We start from the raw sequence: 17,752 nt of genomic DNA, 5'->3' as shown, positions 1-17,752 counted from the left end.
TTGTAGAGACTTGGAAAAGTCAAGGAAATATGTAGATCCCTCTTTTGTAACTTTAGCTTCAAACAGGAACAAATCAAATTGCATTTTTCTGCTATTTCTGAAGCCCTTTCTCTCATCTCCTAATTATCCTTTCCTATCCTTTATTGATATTGCCTGGGTTATGGCAACAGCTCCTGAACATACCCCAATCTTCCCTTTTTCCTTCCCTTCCAGAATTCTTTTCCACTGCACCAGGATCCTTTTCCTAAGATACTAGTTTGAAGGGCTAGAGAGAAGACTCAGTGGTTAAGGATGTTTGCTGCTTTCACAGAGGACCAGAGTTCAGGGCTCAGTACCACATCACACAAATGCCTGGAATTCCAACTCCAGGAGACCCAATACCCTCTTCCAGCTTCTACAAGGCCTGCATACACACAAGCATAACTACATGCACACACATACATATACACATAAATAAAAATAAATCTTTAAAACCCTCATTTGATTATACTACCTTCCTCATTTATGCCTTGTTACTAGTACCCAAGCCCCTGAGTGGCTCAATGGGAGAGAAAAAGGAGTTCATGTTCCTTCATGTGCATGTGGATACACATGTATGGATGCATGTACACATAAACCCATGGGTGTCATTTCTTATGCCCCTCCCCTTTTTAAAGACAAGGACTCTTTTTGGCCTGGAATTCACAAAACAGGCTGAAGTAACTAGCCAGCTTGCCCTAAAAATCCCCCAACTCTGTCTCTTCTAGGATTATAAATTCATCCCCTACCCCATACCTTGCTTTTTACCTGGATTCAAACTCAGGTCCTTGTCATAAGCAAAGACTTTATCAACTGAGCTATCTCCCCAGCCATATCTTTTTTTTTTAAACTTTTTTTGGTTTCATATAGGTCAATCAGGCTATCCTTGAACTCATATATCTGATGTTGACCTTGAACTCATTGTCCTGTTGTCTCTACCTCCTAAGTGGTAGGTTTCAGACATGTGCCAGCACACCTGACCCCCAACATCCTATGGAACTCTCCAGCTTCACCCAGCCTCACCTCATCTTGTATGGACCCCATGGCACAGTCCTTCAGAGAACCACAGCAACACTGGCCACCCCTTTCTTCTCCCCACAATGACACTGTTAGGAACGTTTGTCCAGCTCTGTTCTTGCTAAGAGCATATCATGATGAATGCCATTACAATTATGCTTTAAATGTTTCTTTTTCCTTATTCCTATGTCCTTAGTTAATAACACGGCAAGTGTTCATTTAGTGGCAGGTAAGATAATGATGCTGCAGAAATGACAGAAGGACATGAGACTCCATGAAGGAACATTCTAGGCTACATGTAAAATATTGATTGCCAAGTGAAGCTAACTGTATATTACTGCTCATTAATAGGAGAGTAGGAGGGAAGAGGAGGGGCTTGTTTGTTTAATAGGAGAGTAGGGGACGGGGGCTTGTTTGTTCCACTCTAGATATTAGTTTTCCTGGGCTATGATTTCCTGAAATATATTCTGGTTGATTCATAAGCATTTCAATAATTTTTATCTGTAGGGCTGTCAGTGCATATAAGGCAAAAATTTCCAGGGACATAGACGTTTAGACAATTTTTACCAAGGTTTTTTTTTTTTTTTTTTAAATCCTTTCCCAAGGAAACAAAGCATTCCAGACCATGTTTTGTTTGAGTTGTAGGGATGAGGAAGCAGTCCTCTTTACTTAATAAGGAACTTAATCATAAATGCCTTGCCACTCAACTGTGTTTTATTTTCATTAGGGTGGAAAGAAAGGAGCGTGCCCGATTGAAGACAGTGAAGTTCAATGCAAAACCTGGTGTGATTGATTCGAAAGGGGTAGGTACAAATTGATGGAAACATTAAGTTCTCTCGGTTACTGTAGATTTAGTGATAATCAACATTCAGGCTTTTAATAGCAAAGAAATAACAGCACCAGTAGACAAAGAACACTGTCATAAATGTATTGCTAAAAGTAATGTCATTTCTGATAAAGTGGGTCTATTATAAATATGTTAACTACTGGGGACATAGCCAGTGATAACAAAAGTGATGTGTTGACGATACTGAAGATGATAAAATACAGTTTAGGTGTTTTCTTTGACTGTTCTAAAGGGTCACATTTCATTGACAGTATCTACTCAACTGAAAATGTATCTAGTTTGACACACATTATACACTTAAGACTATAGCCATAGAAATACATACATGGATCAGTTAAGTGAATGTGCAGATTGTTGTGACAGACATAGGAGAGAATTAACAACAAAATCCTACCAAAATTAACACTCATGTGTACATCTCCTCTTAGTCATGGCTTTAATGGCATATAATTCAAACATATAACTTTCCCACTAAATTTAGAGTTGGGCAGCTGTCACCACAATCAGTTTGGGAAATTCCATCACTCCATGAAGAAATCCTGTAGAGGTTAGCAATCCTCTCCCATTCCTCAGCCTCCCTTCCCCCACCGAAACACAGTCAATAACGCACTTTGTGTCTTTATAGATCTGCCCCAAATACTTCATGTAAATGGGATATGCTCTTTAGTGACTGTTAATTCACACTGCAATATTTTTATGTTGCATTTACACTGTTGCATGAATAAATAAGTACTTCGTTTCTTTTATTGCCATATAAATTTCTATTGAATGGACATACCACATTTAGCATATCCATTCATCAGATGACAGACATTTGTGGTATTTCCAGTTTTTAGCTACAGTGGATAATACTACCATGAATATTTGTATTAAGATTTTCATGTGGAAATATTTTTATTTTCAATGATTATATAGTGCAATAAAATTGCTGATCCCTTCAGCAATATGATGGCTCTATTTTACACATTTTAGGAACTGTCATGTGGTTTTATACAGTGGCTGCAAAACTTTACATTCCTATCAAGACTGTATTATGTTATGATTTCTTCATGTGCTGAACAATACTTATTATGTGTCTTTTACAATTATGGCTGTCTTGGTTGGTATGAAGCCATGTGTTATTGTGAGTTTGATTTGTATTGCCCTAATCAGTGGAGCTGGTGAGCTTCTTTTTATGCACTTATTGATAACTTTTCTAAGAGCTGTGTACTCAGATTCGGTATATTTTTAAATTGGCGTTTTCCTGCTGTTATTATTACTGGGTTATACAGTCTCTAAATATACTCTGGGGATTGTTGTAAAACTTTTCACTTATTCATATGTCTGTTTGTGAATATGGGGGGGGGCATGGTGTATATGTAGATAGGCGACTGTGACTAGTTAATGTCAGGAATCTTCTTCCATTGTTCTTTCACTTTTGAGGCAGTATCTTTCAATCAAATCTAAAACTCACCAATCCCAGTATTCTTGCTGGCCAGCTTGATCTGGGGATCCCATTTCTGCCTTCTGAGGCTGGAATTGCAGGCAGGCAACCACACCCAGCCAGCATCTACATGGGTTCTGAAAATCTGGGTTCCAGTCTTCTTGCTTTGGTGGCCAGCACTTTGATTGACCACTGAACAGTCTCCCTAGCTCTGTGCTCTTGTCTTTAAATTAATTTTCAGATAAATGTTTTCCTAATGCTTTTTCTTCTCATTTGTTTTCTGTTCTCTTCCTATTCTCTTGACAGTGTTCATTGAGATGACAAAGGTTTTTATTTTGATTAATTCTAATTTATTTTTCTTTTGTTACTTTTTAATGCAGTGTCTAAGAAACATTACCTAATCCAAGGTCATGAAGATTTATGTCATACTTTCTTGTAAGAAGGTTACAGTTGCAACTCTTATGTTAGGGTGTTAACCAATATTGAGTTAGTTTTGTTCATGGAGAGGCACAAGGTTCCAGTTGTATTTCTTTGCATGTAAATTAATTGTTTAATTTCATTTAAGAGTATTTATAGCAAATGTATAGAAATATATTTATCATTTCATGTACATCTTATATCCTATAACCTCTATAAACCTATATCTTAGTTTTTATGGTTTTAGTGAATTTCTCAAAATTTCTTATATAGAAGATACACCATATGTAAAAAGAGAGTTTTTCTTTTTTCCACTTCAATGTGGATGACATTTATTTCCTTTTCTTTCTTAATCCCCATGGCCAAAACCTCTAACACAATGATAGACATATCAAAGGAGAGGAGAGTCAAGGCAGCTCTCCTCATCTTACTCTTGATCTCACAGAAAGGAGTTTAGTTTTTTACCACTCAATATGACATTGGCTGTGACTCCACTGTCTTTTAAAACTAGAGTTCTCAAAGAGGCCATATAATGTCTTGTGCTGCGGTAGGAAATGCATCTTCCGCCTTTTACAGCCCATTCCTTTTCTCTTCACATTCTTTGCTTTACTTTCTTCCCTAACAATTGTGGCTTGTGGGTGGATGGGGGGAAAATAAAACATCACAAGTTAAGGTCAATAGATATCACTATGAAAATAGGCAAAGTAGATCATTTGCCAAGGCTTTTGTTACCCAAACCACAATATTGCCCTTTGTATATTAAATAGAAGTATCATTGAAACACCTAGTCAGTGACATAGCATTTTAATTTGCCCTAAAAATTTAAGTGAAATAGAAATTTGTCTGTACATATGGTGTCATTCTTAAAAAAGGAGGTCTGTGACGTCATGGTATAGAGTCCTTTAAAATAAGCCCTACTTCAACACAAAATGGTAGAAAAGTTTCTAATGATTTCTTCATTTTTTACTGTATGTGCATTGGTGTTTTGCTCACATGTATGTCTGTGTGAGGGTATCAGATTCCCTGGAACTGGAGTTACAGACAGTAGTGAGCTGCCATGTGGGCACCTGGGAATTGAACCCAGATCCTCCGGAAAAGGAGCCAATGCTCTCAGCGGCTAAGCCATCTCTCTATCTTCAAAAAAGTAGAAAATTTTATTGATTCCTGGTGTGAACTTAATAATAAATGTTGTACTTATTTCATGCCTACAGATGTTACATGCCAGAGAATTTCAATTGAATACCTGCCTGTGTGAGATACAGACTGTTGACTAGTGCACTATACAAAGTGTAACATAGACCCTTCTCCCCAGAAGTTCATGGTATATCTTTCAGTCTCAGTAGCTGTCCTTTCGCTGTGAAGGGACACCGTGACCTGCAAGTCTTATAAAAGAAAGCATTTAATTGGGGCCTTGCTTACACTTTCAGAAGGTCGGTGCATTATCATCATGGTGGCAAGCTGACGGGAATAGTGCTGGAGCAGTAGCTGAGAGCCATATTCTGCCTGATTCACAGGCAGCCAGCAGAGAGAGAAAGACAGAGTACTGGGCCTAGCATGGGCTTTTGAAACCTCAAAGCTCACCACCTATGACATACTCCTCCAACAAGGACACATCTACTACTCTAACAAGGATACCCCTCCTAACTCTTCCAAACAGTTCATCGAGTGGGACTTAGCATGCAAATAATGTGAACCTATAGGGGCCATCCTTGTTCAAACCACCGTACCCTTCTTAACTGTAGTTGTTAAACACTATTAGCTGATAAATAAAATGTAAACTCCGGGACTCAAATGAGCTATTAGAAGAAGAAGGAGAAGAAGGAGGAGGAGGGGGAGGGGGAGGAGGAGGGGGAGGAGGAGGAGGAGGAGGGGAGAAGGAAGAGGAAGAAGAAGAGGAAGAGGAAGAAGGGAAGCAAATCCTAAAACTGAAAGTCAGGAAAGCAATGGCCTATTTTCTGGTTTCAGTTTACCAACTCACCAATGCCTTGAACCTTACAACCAAAATAAAGATTAGACTTCTGTAAGGGATGGCAAGTTTCATTTTGTTTATAAACAGGTATTAGCACTTTTTATCTATAGTTTCATATTATGATCCATCCATGAAAGTCTATCTAATGGGTAATAGGGATTTAGAAAGATATAAATTGAGGAAATACACTCATGAATACAGAAAGGGGTAGACAGTTGAAGTCATCCTCTGATCTGACTGGAACGAACCCACCTCCTAGGCAGGAACAGGGATAAGGGGCATGTGACCCTTCTCCCTTTCCATTTAAGAGATCAAATACAAAGACAGGAAGCACTGCCTCCTTTGGGTCCTATAGCATGGGCAGAGTAAATACCACTACAGTTTCATGTTGAAAAGGATTCTAAAGGCATATAGAAGCTCAACAGAATAAAAAGTACTACTGATTAGTCATCTCAGGTACAACCTTGGGAAGGGTTCTCTATTGACAAGCTCTAAATTCAATGATTTTTAGAGTAGCTTTCATCAAAAATTCTCCATAAGCTTTGCTCAGGAATTTATTAGTAATAAAAGCATTTTTTTCTGAATCTCCATGAGAACAATAAATAAATGGGGAAACTTTTTATCCAAACATGGAGCAGAGGGCAGATAAGGGGAGGGAGAGAGTGCTGGAGAGAGGGCAAGTTTCCAGCTAATGGAGAGTTCAGAAAGTTGGGATAGAAAATGCGACTTACTTTGAGCTAAAGACAGGAACTACAAAAATAAGTCAATATAGAAAGGTCCTCAATAGGAAGGCAAGATAAATTCAACATTACACTGAAGAGGAAAACGTTTTGGAATGAGAAAAGGAAAAGGGTATCCTGAATACCCTTATCCTTAACTGACATTTACAGAGCACTAAAGTGTCCTGAGCAGCTTGGGGTGAACGTCACAGTTACTGCAGTAGGAGAATCTTAGAATCAAACAGTATCAATGGGGTGGGTAGCCTATGAAGAGCCTGACTAGAATGTACAAGCTGTGAGTCTCCAGAATCATAGGTCTGGGAGTGCGCAAAAAACACTTCATAAAAGAATTTACACTTTAATTGGCCTGTCGCTACTCAAGTCACTTTTCCAAAACTGGCTACTGCTTAAAATAACATTGAATGCTACAAAGCCTGAGGTGTTGTATAAGGCACCTTGTGAAGCAACTGACAAATTCAAAGGGCAAGATCTTTCATTGAGTTTACAAAGACAATTAGAGTCAAGAAAATAACAGTACAGCATCACAGGAATCGGACATGACTTTTGAGAACTGTAGTTTTCTCTTTAAAAATCAGTAGACAGGGCTGGAGAGATGGCTCAGTGGTTAAGAGCACTGACTGTTCTTCCAGAGGTCCTGAGTTCAACTCCCAGCAACCACATGGTGGCTCTCAACCATCTCTGGCACTTATAATAAATAGCTAAACCTTTAAAAAAAAAAATCAGTAGACTTGGCCTCCACAAGACTGCCTAGTGGGGTTAGGTACAAGAGTCAGGTTTAAATTCTGGTCATTTTAACAACCCGTCTTTTCCATTGCTATGTTGTTTGTTTCTGGGTAAACGTCTTGATTAATGTTCCTGTTGCTGTGATAAAATACCCAGACAAAAGCAGCTTAAGGAAGGGAAGACTTCTTTGGAGTCACAGTTCCAGCAATGGTCTATGATGGCAGGAGCTTGAGGTGGCTGGTCACATTCAGTCTGTTTTCAGGAAGCAGAGCAAGATTGATGCTGGGGCTCAGCTCACTTTCCAATTTCCTTCCACTTCAGGGTCCCAGCCCACTGAGTAGGGACACCTGCTGTGGGCAGGTTCCCCCATCTTAACTAATTTAGTTTAATTCAGATAATCCCTCACAGGCATGCCCAAAGGCTATCCTAGTATAAATAATCCCCCACAGGTGTGCCTAGAGGATTGTCTCCTAGCTGATTTTTTATCATGTCAAGTTGATAATTAATATTAACCATCACAGAGAAAGCAGGATTAAAAGAGGAGGTGGTGTTTGAACAGGATCTTGGCGTTTGATTAGGAGATTGTAATGCATACAGGCAAAAGCATAAACATGACAGTTGACTTAAAGAAAAATTGAGTGAGTCAGGGACAGTAGACCATGGAGGTTATGGTGGCAGCTGGGATGACAGAGAAGATGAGAAGTTTCATGTGGAAGTTCACATGGAACTTGGAGTTATGACCTCTGAGAGAACGAACAGGTTTTCTTCTTGTGCCACCCTTCCTAATTCTGTGTCTGAATGTACAGAGAACTGGGCTGCTGGAGTGGTAGCATGGATAATTCCAACCCACCTTGACCACTATGCTGCAAATAGTCATCTGTTAGGATGAGCCTTTTTGAGAGCCATCCCAGTACCCCAGTCTCGATGTAGCTGAGTCCTCCTGGGGATGTCTGTAAAGTTCCTTTTGAGTTTCATTCAAACTGTTCTTTAATGTAAACTTCACGTAAATGCCACCCCTTAATTTCTTTCATCGTTCTTGGAACGTTTTTCATTACTTACAGCTAGCCCGTCATTCTGTTACTTGTTGAGCAGTCTTTCAAAATGCATCAATTTCAAGGACAAGCTGCACTGAATGGAACAGAATCAATAATTATATGTTAAAGTTTGTTGTTCTTATGAATTTCTAAACGCTTATGATTAAAGAAGAGGAATGCATGCAGGAGAGGATGTAAAGAAGTGCCTTTATCCTTACTGAATGTGTGTCAGCAATGTGCAATAAATATGTCTGTGCAGAATGTCCTGTTTGCATCATAAACCTTTCCTAAAGTGTAAAGTAGAATGGAAATAGTAGCCAGTTCTGGTTTTATTCCTTTGGGGACATAAGGAACAGGACAGATGGGTGCTATTAAAAGTGTAGGGAGCTGGGGAGATAATTCAGTCAGTAGAGTGGTTGCTACATCAACAAGAAGATCAGGGTTTGATCCCAGAATCCATGTTAAAAGCTGGGCATGATAGCAGTGTTTGTAATCCCAGCACTTGAGAGGCAGAGCCAAGTAGATTCCCCAGTACTCAAGCAGTCTAGCCTACAAGGCAAACTTCAGGTCAGAGTGAGTGCCAGCTTGCAGTGTAATAACTGGTCTTACACCATTTTTACATAAAGACAAAGAAGGATTTCTGTTTCAGAAATCTTGGTGTTTAACCAAGGTGGAGAATCCTGTCTACTATAGGTGGCATCCTTCCCTGGGCTGGGAATCTTGGAGTGTATAAAAATGGACAAGTGAGCTGACCTCTGGTTACCACAGGTGAACACACTTGCATACAAACATGAACGTACATACACATACAAACAAAGTAGTTGGAGTATAAGTTGTAAAAATCCAGTTTCCATACATTTTTAAACACCACCACCAAACTCCAAGGGAAATCATTTACTTCTGTGTAGACTTAAACTGAGTTTTAGAAAAATAAATCTAACTCATGCCTGACTGATTCCAAAGCGCATTATCTGTTTACTACAGCATGTAGTAATATCTCTTGCCTATTGAGACATGTCACACTTACACAGTAAGAAAAATGAAGAAGCAAATTGAGTTCAGTTTAGCGTTGTCAAAAACTAACTGAAGCAGAAATTTAAATCTAGAAAGAAGGAAGCTATTTTTCCTCTTTGATGTACATATTTTCTAAGTGAGCTAAGCGCTATGTACTTCTGCTACAGTGGCCTTGGAAGCATAAAATGAGGGCACAAGTATTGGTTAACATGTTCTGTCAGTCATCAGATGCATAGACAGTGTGGAAGAATACAGAGAAGTAAGTCAATACCCTAATAGCTGACGTGGAGAAGCAGGTGTTCTGGGGAAAGATTCAGTCTTTACAGGAAGGAAGTCATAGCACCATAACCCAAGAGGACCAGAGATCTAACTCTTAAGGACAAAGGAAAAGGAAATTCTGGCTTAAAAACCCAGAGGATTTGAATTGCCAGCCTTAAAAGGATTGGTAAAATTTATAAGACATGGGAGGCAAGCAGGAGTAGGCCACCGGCCAGGCAAGAAATAAAGCACAGTAGCTTCACTGCAAGGGACACTTTATTAAGGGGAATACAAGGACTCAGAAGTGAAAAGATAGTTCTGATGACTTCAATCTTCTCAAAAGCTTGTACTTTATCCTGTACAAAAGGAAGAATTATGGGGGCTGTGACCAAAGCAGACCTCACAGTTTTTCCTGAGCTTGTGCCAAGTATATCTGTATTACAGTCTATACTTGACTGTGCTATGAGGTCTTCAAGGCAAAGATCTAAACCTGTGTGTATTAATGCCTCGGCACCTAACATATTGTCTTCATGACACATACTGACTCCTTGGTGCACTGTGCTTACATAATGGGAAAGGAACATCCACAGAGGGCTTTAAGAGGCATTTACCTGCCAACCGTGAGGGCAGGTGGGAGATGGATGGCAGAAGGAGTTGGAGAAAGCTGCAGTATTCTGGGTATGGAACTCCAAAAATCTGAACTAAAAGCAATAGCAAAGGAAATTTGGAATTACTTGTAAAAAATAATCAGGAGAGGGTTATCATCTGTGGAAACCTGCCCTCCTAATAATAGTTACCTTTTGCAAAGCCTTGTAAGACCAGATTGCTAAGTGAGGAAGAAGGAACAGGCAGAATGATGTAACAAAGGACCTTGTGACAGCAGTGTCCCTGAATCACACTGAGGTCAGCATTGAGAAACTGTTCTACTGCATTGATTCTTGGAACTTCTCATGTACCCCAGGGTTGCTGGTAGCAGAGCCAGCTGTTGTACCATTTATCAAAAAAGCAATTTGATGGTTCTGTTAGCAAAATGGGTTTTACCCGTGTGAGTTAAGGGAATTGATTTTTGTCACAGGTTTTAAATAACACTTTGAGAGATGAATTATGACTGCCCCCTCCCATACCCTTGCAAAAATAGATCCACATGGAGCCAATCTGTAGATAGAGGAGCCAGTTATAAAAACCCCAAATGTTACTAAGATGAACTAGAGATCCAGATAGGGGGAATGAAAGGAAAGCCGTGGGTCATACTACCTCATGGGTATTCAGGAAGGAAGGTAATCTTTTTCCTAGAAGTTAAAACATTCAGAAAAAGCCTCCTTCAGTTGTTCATCATTGCTTTCCTATCCTATACCCTGTAGAAGCTTCCTGATTGGTTTTCCTGGCTCTAGTCTCTCTCCTTCTGTTCTTTCCCAGATATAATATATATATTAACCAGACTTACACCATTTTACAGAAGTGCAAAGAGGAAGTTCTCCAGCATCGCTGGTCTAGCCTGAGTGATGTTGCTAACTCACACTCTTTTAGAACATGATATTCACATTTTTCTAAAACTCAAGCTCCTCCGTCCACTGAGACCTTCCCAAGAAGCACACTGATAAAAAAGTGATAATGGCTTCTCTAGGTGGTTCTCAGAGATGGTTCTGTGACACTATTCCTGAGGAGATGGGAACAAGTATCTACTCCCCCAATAGGAAACCAACAACAGACAAAGTAAGGACACCACCAAAGCCCAACTTGTTGAACCAATGAGTTTTATTGAAGTGACTTACAGGACTGTGAGTAAAGGGTGACATAAAGGAGCAGAAATGACTCAAAGGGAGATACATCACTGGAACCCCACCCTAGCATGGATGGCAGTTTGCAGAATCTGGAAAACTGGAACTCACGCACAGCCTGCAGGCAGCCCAGCAGCTCAGTGGAATAGCATGAAGAGTAAGTCATGTTTCTAATGTATTTTTCTGCATATGTATTGTTCTCTAGATCTCCTTCTTGGATCCAAAAAAAAAATATTGCTATTGAAATACCAAATTAATCTAAAACCTTATATTCCAAATGTGGTATAACATTTAATTGAAAAATTCTATCCACTGCACACGTGCATAGACACACACACACACACACACACACACACACACACACACACAATGCATATTTTATAATATATTTCAGTTGTGTAGCTCTCATCCATTCTCAACCTTAATTATATTTTTCACCCCTTTTTTGTATTTATGTATGTTGACACTTGAATTCATTTGGTCAACTTCATCCTGAAAAAAAAGAAAACAAATTCAAAAATTGTGAAAAAAAAATAATGTTTCAAATTCATTGGCTTGATTAAGCTGGAGCTTTTATTCATGTTGGCTAGAGTTGGCTAAATTAAAATATCATAGATCCATTTGTTAATTGTGCTGTATTCCTTTTCATGTTGATTCTCAGGGAATTTTTAAGCCTTTCAGTTTAACAGATAGATCTTGAAACTATACCAAGAGCCAGGTAGTGCTTTAGGGAATAAAAGCACACCATCAATAAGACACAGCTCCCACCTTTGGAATCGCAAAACTTTTTGTGTAGATACAAATGTGCAAAAGCAACAAATAGAATCCAATAAGCACTGGGTGAGAGGTGAGCACAGGGCACTATTTGAACTCAGTCCAGCAACACTAACCTCTTTTGGAGCTCTGAAGAAAGACTGGCCAAGATGAACATCAGGAGAGCAGCAAAATGTAAGCAGGTGCAAAAGAATGGTATAGGCAGAAATGCCAATGTGTAAGATAGGATGTGGGCCTGTGTGTCTACAAAAGCCAAAGATTCTTAATGTTATTTCAGCACAAGACTGGGCTGTCAGAGAGAAGGCAAAGGAGAACTTAGGAACCAAACCTTGAAGGCCAGGACAAGCCTGTGGAGGGTTTTGATAGAATTTGAGACTTAGCAATCTGTACCATAATGAGGAATAAATAACCAAAAGAGACCAGGAGTTCATTCCAGTGATGCAAGGGGAAATGGAGAAGAGAAGGCCAGACCTAGGGCCACAGAAAGGCTATGATAAGAGAAAAATAATCACAAAGTATCTACTAGTTGGTTAGGGGCAGTAAAGCAACCTGAAGTGCCCATGGAATTAGCTAAGGCTTCTATTAAAAAATGAAGATCCCTAGACTCAGCTCTGGAAATGGGACCATAGAATCAAGTTCTCTGGGGATGGTGGTTCAATACTGTATTTCAACAAGTTCCTCAGAGACCCCACTGGGCATAATGACATATGAGGCACACAGGTGTAGTAGAAAGTGTAGCTGGAGTTATCTCCAGTCCCATCCGGGCCTGCAGCCACTCAGACCCAAATAAACACACAAACGCTTATATTATTTAAACTGTTTGGCCTAATGGCTCAGGCTTCTTGCTATCTAGTTCTTATATCTTAAATTAACCCATTTCTATTAATCTATAAGTTGCCATGTGTCTTGTGGCTTACCAATACTTTACACCTTGCTTCTCATGGAGGCAGCTGGCAGCGTCTCCTGACTCAGCCTTCCACTTCCCAGAATTATTCTCTCTCTTTGTCCCACCTATACTTCCTACCTAGCTACCAGCCAATCAGCACTTTATTTATTAACCGATTAGAGCAACACATTCACAGCATACAGATATACACAGCACTTCCCCTTTTCTTTTTTTTTCAAAAAGGAAAGTTTTAACTTTAACATAGTAAAATTACATATAACAAAACAATTATCAAGCAAGAATTATAGTTATAATATCTAGTCTATTCGTATTTGGTAAAATTAAAGAAGATATCCTATCCTTTATTTGTGAGTCTGTTTTATATCTAACTTATCTTTTATCATAACTAAGGAAATTGTAACTATCTAGTCTTCAACTACATCAAAGACCTCAGAAAGATATAATATTACCTGAGAAACAGGAGAAGGATGCAAGCAACTTTCAGGAGTCTTGCGAGAGTAGATAGAGACAGCTGGCAGCCTGAACAGTCATCCAAAGTTCCTCTGTAAAGTTGGGCATCTGTCTTCAGCCCACAGGCCTAGAGTCTCTCAGTTACTTCTGTGTCTTGTAGAATGTTTGGCAGTTTCCTATGAGAAGCAGGAACCTGAAGGACCGTTTTGCCAAGCAAAGTTCAGTGGTCACCTTACTATGGATCCTGCTTATCCAGTAGATCAAGCAGTCCAGGCAAGAACAATTTCTTGCCCAAATGGCTATTTTTACGTAGAAGAATATAAACTCCAGATAGAGTGTCTTCGGTGCCCATCCTCCTCTCTGAAGTAAATCGGTGTTGCCGGGAGCAGACATGTTTCACTGCCCAGAAAGTCTGAATTTTTTAAAACATTTTAAATGCCATATTCTATAGGTCTTTGAAGTGTTTGAAGATTACTTACCTAACTGAATTATATCTATACATACCTAGAAAACTTAACATGACTATAAGTTTGACTATCATAGAAGACTAATTATTAATCTGTATTTCTTAATTATCCATTACAATTTTAAATGAGCTATACAAACATAATACCTTAAACAAGAGTAGAAATATACATACAGTGTAACAAAATTAAGTTTAAACTTGTATCAATAAACTAAAATCCATAGCAATATAAAACAATTCTAAACAAGTTGTTGTTCTTTAAAAGTAGGTTCATTAATCTACCCTTTCAAGAAAATACCAAAGTGAACAATATCTTTCATTGTCATGACATAGCTAATTAATCATATTAAAAGAGATAATAGCTAATTAATCATATTAAAAGAGATAATGTGTTATGTTCCTAGAGGTATTAATCTACCTCTTTCCCACCCTTACACATACACATACATCTCACACACACCCTACAAATGAAAACTACAGCTACCAAATTCTTAGCAGCACTCCACTCCATAAGCTTTATGCCCCTTTACACAGATGGAGAGGAAAGGGAGGTTGCCTAAACTTTGCCCTATACTTTTCGTACGAGGTCTAGTTTTGACCATGTACTTTCAGATGTCGTGGCTAGGGAGAGATGAACTTCCCACATGCTAACTGTTGTGGGCAGGATAATAGAGAGTGGGTGTAGTAATTAGCCACTTGCCCTCACTCATAAACCATGTTGTTGGCTACATATCTGAAATCTGACTGAGTCTCTGCCATGCTATGTAACTACTGGTAGGAAATTATGGAAAACACTTGGTCTATAGTTAGTATGCTAGAAAACCACTGCATTATGGTTATTGTGTCCATTATTCTGGACATCTGTTAACTGCCCTTTTTTTTTTATAGAGAGTATTTGTTTTCTCTTTTACTCAAAGATCAAGCGCAAGGCCGTGCTCATAAGTAAGATCTTTACTACTGAATTCCACTCCTCACCCTTCTACAAATTACAAATAAGCATTGTTTGCTGCTTACAACAATTCTGTGAGTTAAACATGGTTAATGTGCCCATTTCACAGATGAGAAAACAAAGAAGACAGAACTTGCCAAACTCATAGAGCTAGCAGGGAGCATTAGCAAGGCCCTACACAATAACATGATCTTGTGAGAGAGAAATAATTGATCATTTAAAGCATTCTTATGTGTGGGCTAATTCTAGATGTTATTAGCTCATTCTACCCATTCAATTAGTGGTGCTAACACTAAAATAATATAAATAGAAGCATAATTTGTGGTTATATGAATAACAAGTGTAGTTTCTTCAGATGAGAACACAAGCCATTGTTAAAATTTCTTTCTGCTACTAATTCACAGTATGAAGTATTATTCAGAAAACTTGGCTCAAACCCAGTTCTACTTTGAGAGTTATTCATGCATAAGTTCTGATTCACTGCGGGGCTTTCTGTAATCTGACTTGTGGCAGAAGGCCTGGAGCCATCCTCTGGATCTCAAGGGTTTCCCTTTGTCAAAATTTTATCCATCTGAGAGCTTGAACACTGGTCCAAAGAGAAGAGAGTCAAAAGTGACTGTCCAGTCATACAGCTTCCTCATCCCAGCAATGACAGAGTCCCCACAAGTAAAAATAGTACAGATTGCCCTCGTATTGCATTTTAATTTATTTATTTGTGTTGTGTGCGTGCTATGACATACTCGTAGCTGTCAGAGGACCACGTTAGGGGGCGTGCCTCTCCTTCCAGCATGTGGGTGAGTCCTAGGGGTCAAATTCAGATCATCCCTTTTGGCAGAGCTCTACACTCTGACCCATCTCCCAAGCCCAAATCTTGCCTGTTTTGCTGTTGTTGTGTTGGTTCTGTTTTTAAACTGCACCTTTTTTTATGTTGGTAGAAAGTGGTTTGTTGTTTTTAATTACAGATATGTAATATCTGAAAAATGTTTCAAGAATAGCTTCTTCCAGTATGTTCCTAATAAAGGGGGAGTGGAGATCTATTAACCATGGTGGGGGCAATCTTATATTGGGCCATTCCAGTATGTGGATAGTATACCAATAATTACTGAATTAAATAATGTGAGGGCTAGGGACCTGGCTCAACTAATAAGAGTACCTACTCTGAATAAGACCTGAATTTGAATCCTCAGCACCCACCAAAAAAAAAGCCAAGTGTGCCTGTAATCCCCAGGTTTTTTTGCAGAGGGGAAGGTGGAAGACAGATGGACACCAGGATCTCACTGGTCAGCCAGTCTAGTCCACAGTGCAAACTTGTGGTTCAGTGGGACACGCTATCTCAAGGTGATAATACAAATAGCAATAGAGGAAGACACTCAGTGTCCTGCTCTGGCCTCCACCTGGACAAACGGGCATGTACAAATACACTCGTGTGCATGCACCACACACACGATTAGTTAATCATCAAGTAGTGTAAGAATAAAGAATGGTATTTGGGGAGAAAAGTCAGGTACACTAGACAGGCATGGTACATATATGTTTTAACATCGCCTATGAAGGAGAAATGACCAATTTATTGTTGCCTTTAGAAAGGTGTTCTCTTGATCTGTATGTAATTACCTTTCATTTCAATAAGCAGCTTTTGAAGTTTCTCTCTGTACAAAATACTGCTCTTGTCATTGAAAAAGGCCCAACTCTGCCATCCCAGAACTTCCCTGAAAAGACATGGACACCACTGTAGTACAAGGTGAAAAATATGTCCTCAGACATGAAGAATCTTAGGGGGAAGGGGCCTCTCTGAGTGAGAGCAATTAACAAAATGTTCCAAGGAAGTAATAGTTTAGCTGAGCTGAGGAGGAATGAGCAAGATTTCAACAGCTGTAGAGTCGGTGTGTTTTCACATCTGGCAAACAGCAGAAGCAAAGGGATGGGAAGAGGAGGCTGTCTGGTAACCAGTAAGGATTCATCTGCCTGGAACACACAGGAGGCCATGAGGGGAGGGAGTATGTAAATGTAGCCTGAGGTCCAGTGCTAAAGGGTATTGAGTGTTCCCATATGGAGCCTGAGAAGATTTCCCTAAGCCTTCGGGGGCCAGCCCATCCACATTATTCAGACAAAAGAACTACTGATACTTTGTGCAAAGAGAAATTGCCTTTTGATGTGGGTAGAGGTTGGGTACCAGGAATGACCCCAGGACTAAGATGCTGGGAGGATGACACTGGAATAACTCATGCAAAAAGTAATAGCAGCCACATCATGGCAATTGAGGGGAGGCCATGGGTGGCAAAGATGTTGAGCAGATTGTGAAACATGTCATCTCTGAACATGTTGAAAGTAAAGAAAAGGATAAGAAGTAAGCCATGCAAAGTAATTATGCCCACTGGGATAACAATGAAGAGAGAATGACCGGGCAGAACCCACATTAGAAATTCAAGTTGTGTGTTTACTTTAAGGCCAAGCCTCAGACAGGCATCAACCATACGTATGCCTTATTATAGTGCCAATCAAAGTCACTAGTTGTCTCAGGGTTTTATTGCTGTAAAGAGACAGCATGACCAGAGCAACTCTTAAAAAGAAAAACATTTAATTGAGGCTGGTTTATAGTTCAAAGGTTTAATCCATTATCATCATGACAGGAAGCATGGCGGTGTATAGGCAGACATAGTGATAGAGAGGTAGCCAAGAGTTCTACATTTAGATCAGCAGGCAGTTCAAAGAGAAAGGGCCTGGCTTGAGCATTTGAAACCTCAAAGCCCACCTCCAGTATCATATTTCCTCCAACAAGGCCATGCCTCCTAATAGTGCCAATCCCTATGAACCTATGGGGCCATTTACATTCAAAACACACATTGGTGTTAGGTAATGCTATGCACTTTTGTTACCTATACAAGATACCAAAATAACCACTGAATGCCAGCCCAGAGCAGAATAAATACAATTTTTTTGCAAAATAAACTTTAAGACATTGAAACCG

At 39.4% G+C, this 17,752-nt stretch overlaps 1 protein-coding gene across 6 annotated transcripts in view; it reads left to right on the top strand.

The window, feature by feature from the left end:
- Positions 1-17,752, top strand: part of Dlg2 (discs large MAGUK scaffold protein 2) — an 857,262-nt gene that overhangs the window by 793,146 nt on the left and 46,364 nt on the right. For all 6 annotated transcript variants that reach the window (XM_059271442.1, XM_059271434.1, XM_059271427.1 and 3 more), the window contains one exon: positions 1,763-1,838. In XM_059271442.1, coding sequence (XP_059127425.1) covers positions 1,763-1,838 — 76 coding nt within the window. The remainder of the gene's footprint in view (positions 1-1,762; positions 1,839-17,752) is intronic.

The sequence above is a fragment of the Peromyscus eremicus genome, chromosome 1 (genome assembly GCF_949786415.1).
Source record: "Peromyscus eremicus chromosome 1, PerEre_H2_v1, whole genome shotgun sequence".
NCBI classification, from domain to species: domain Eukaryota; kingdom Metazoa; phylum Chordata; class Mammalia; order Rodentia; family Cricetidae; genus Peromyscus; species Peromyscus eremicus.
The sequence above is the reverse complement of the archived record's forward strand: the minus strand, read 5'-3'. Positions and strand labels throughout refer to the sequence as shown.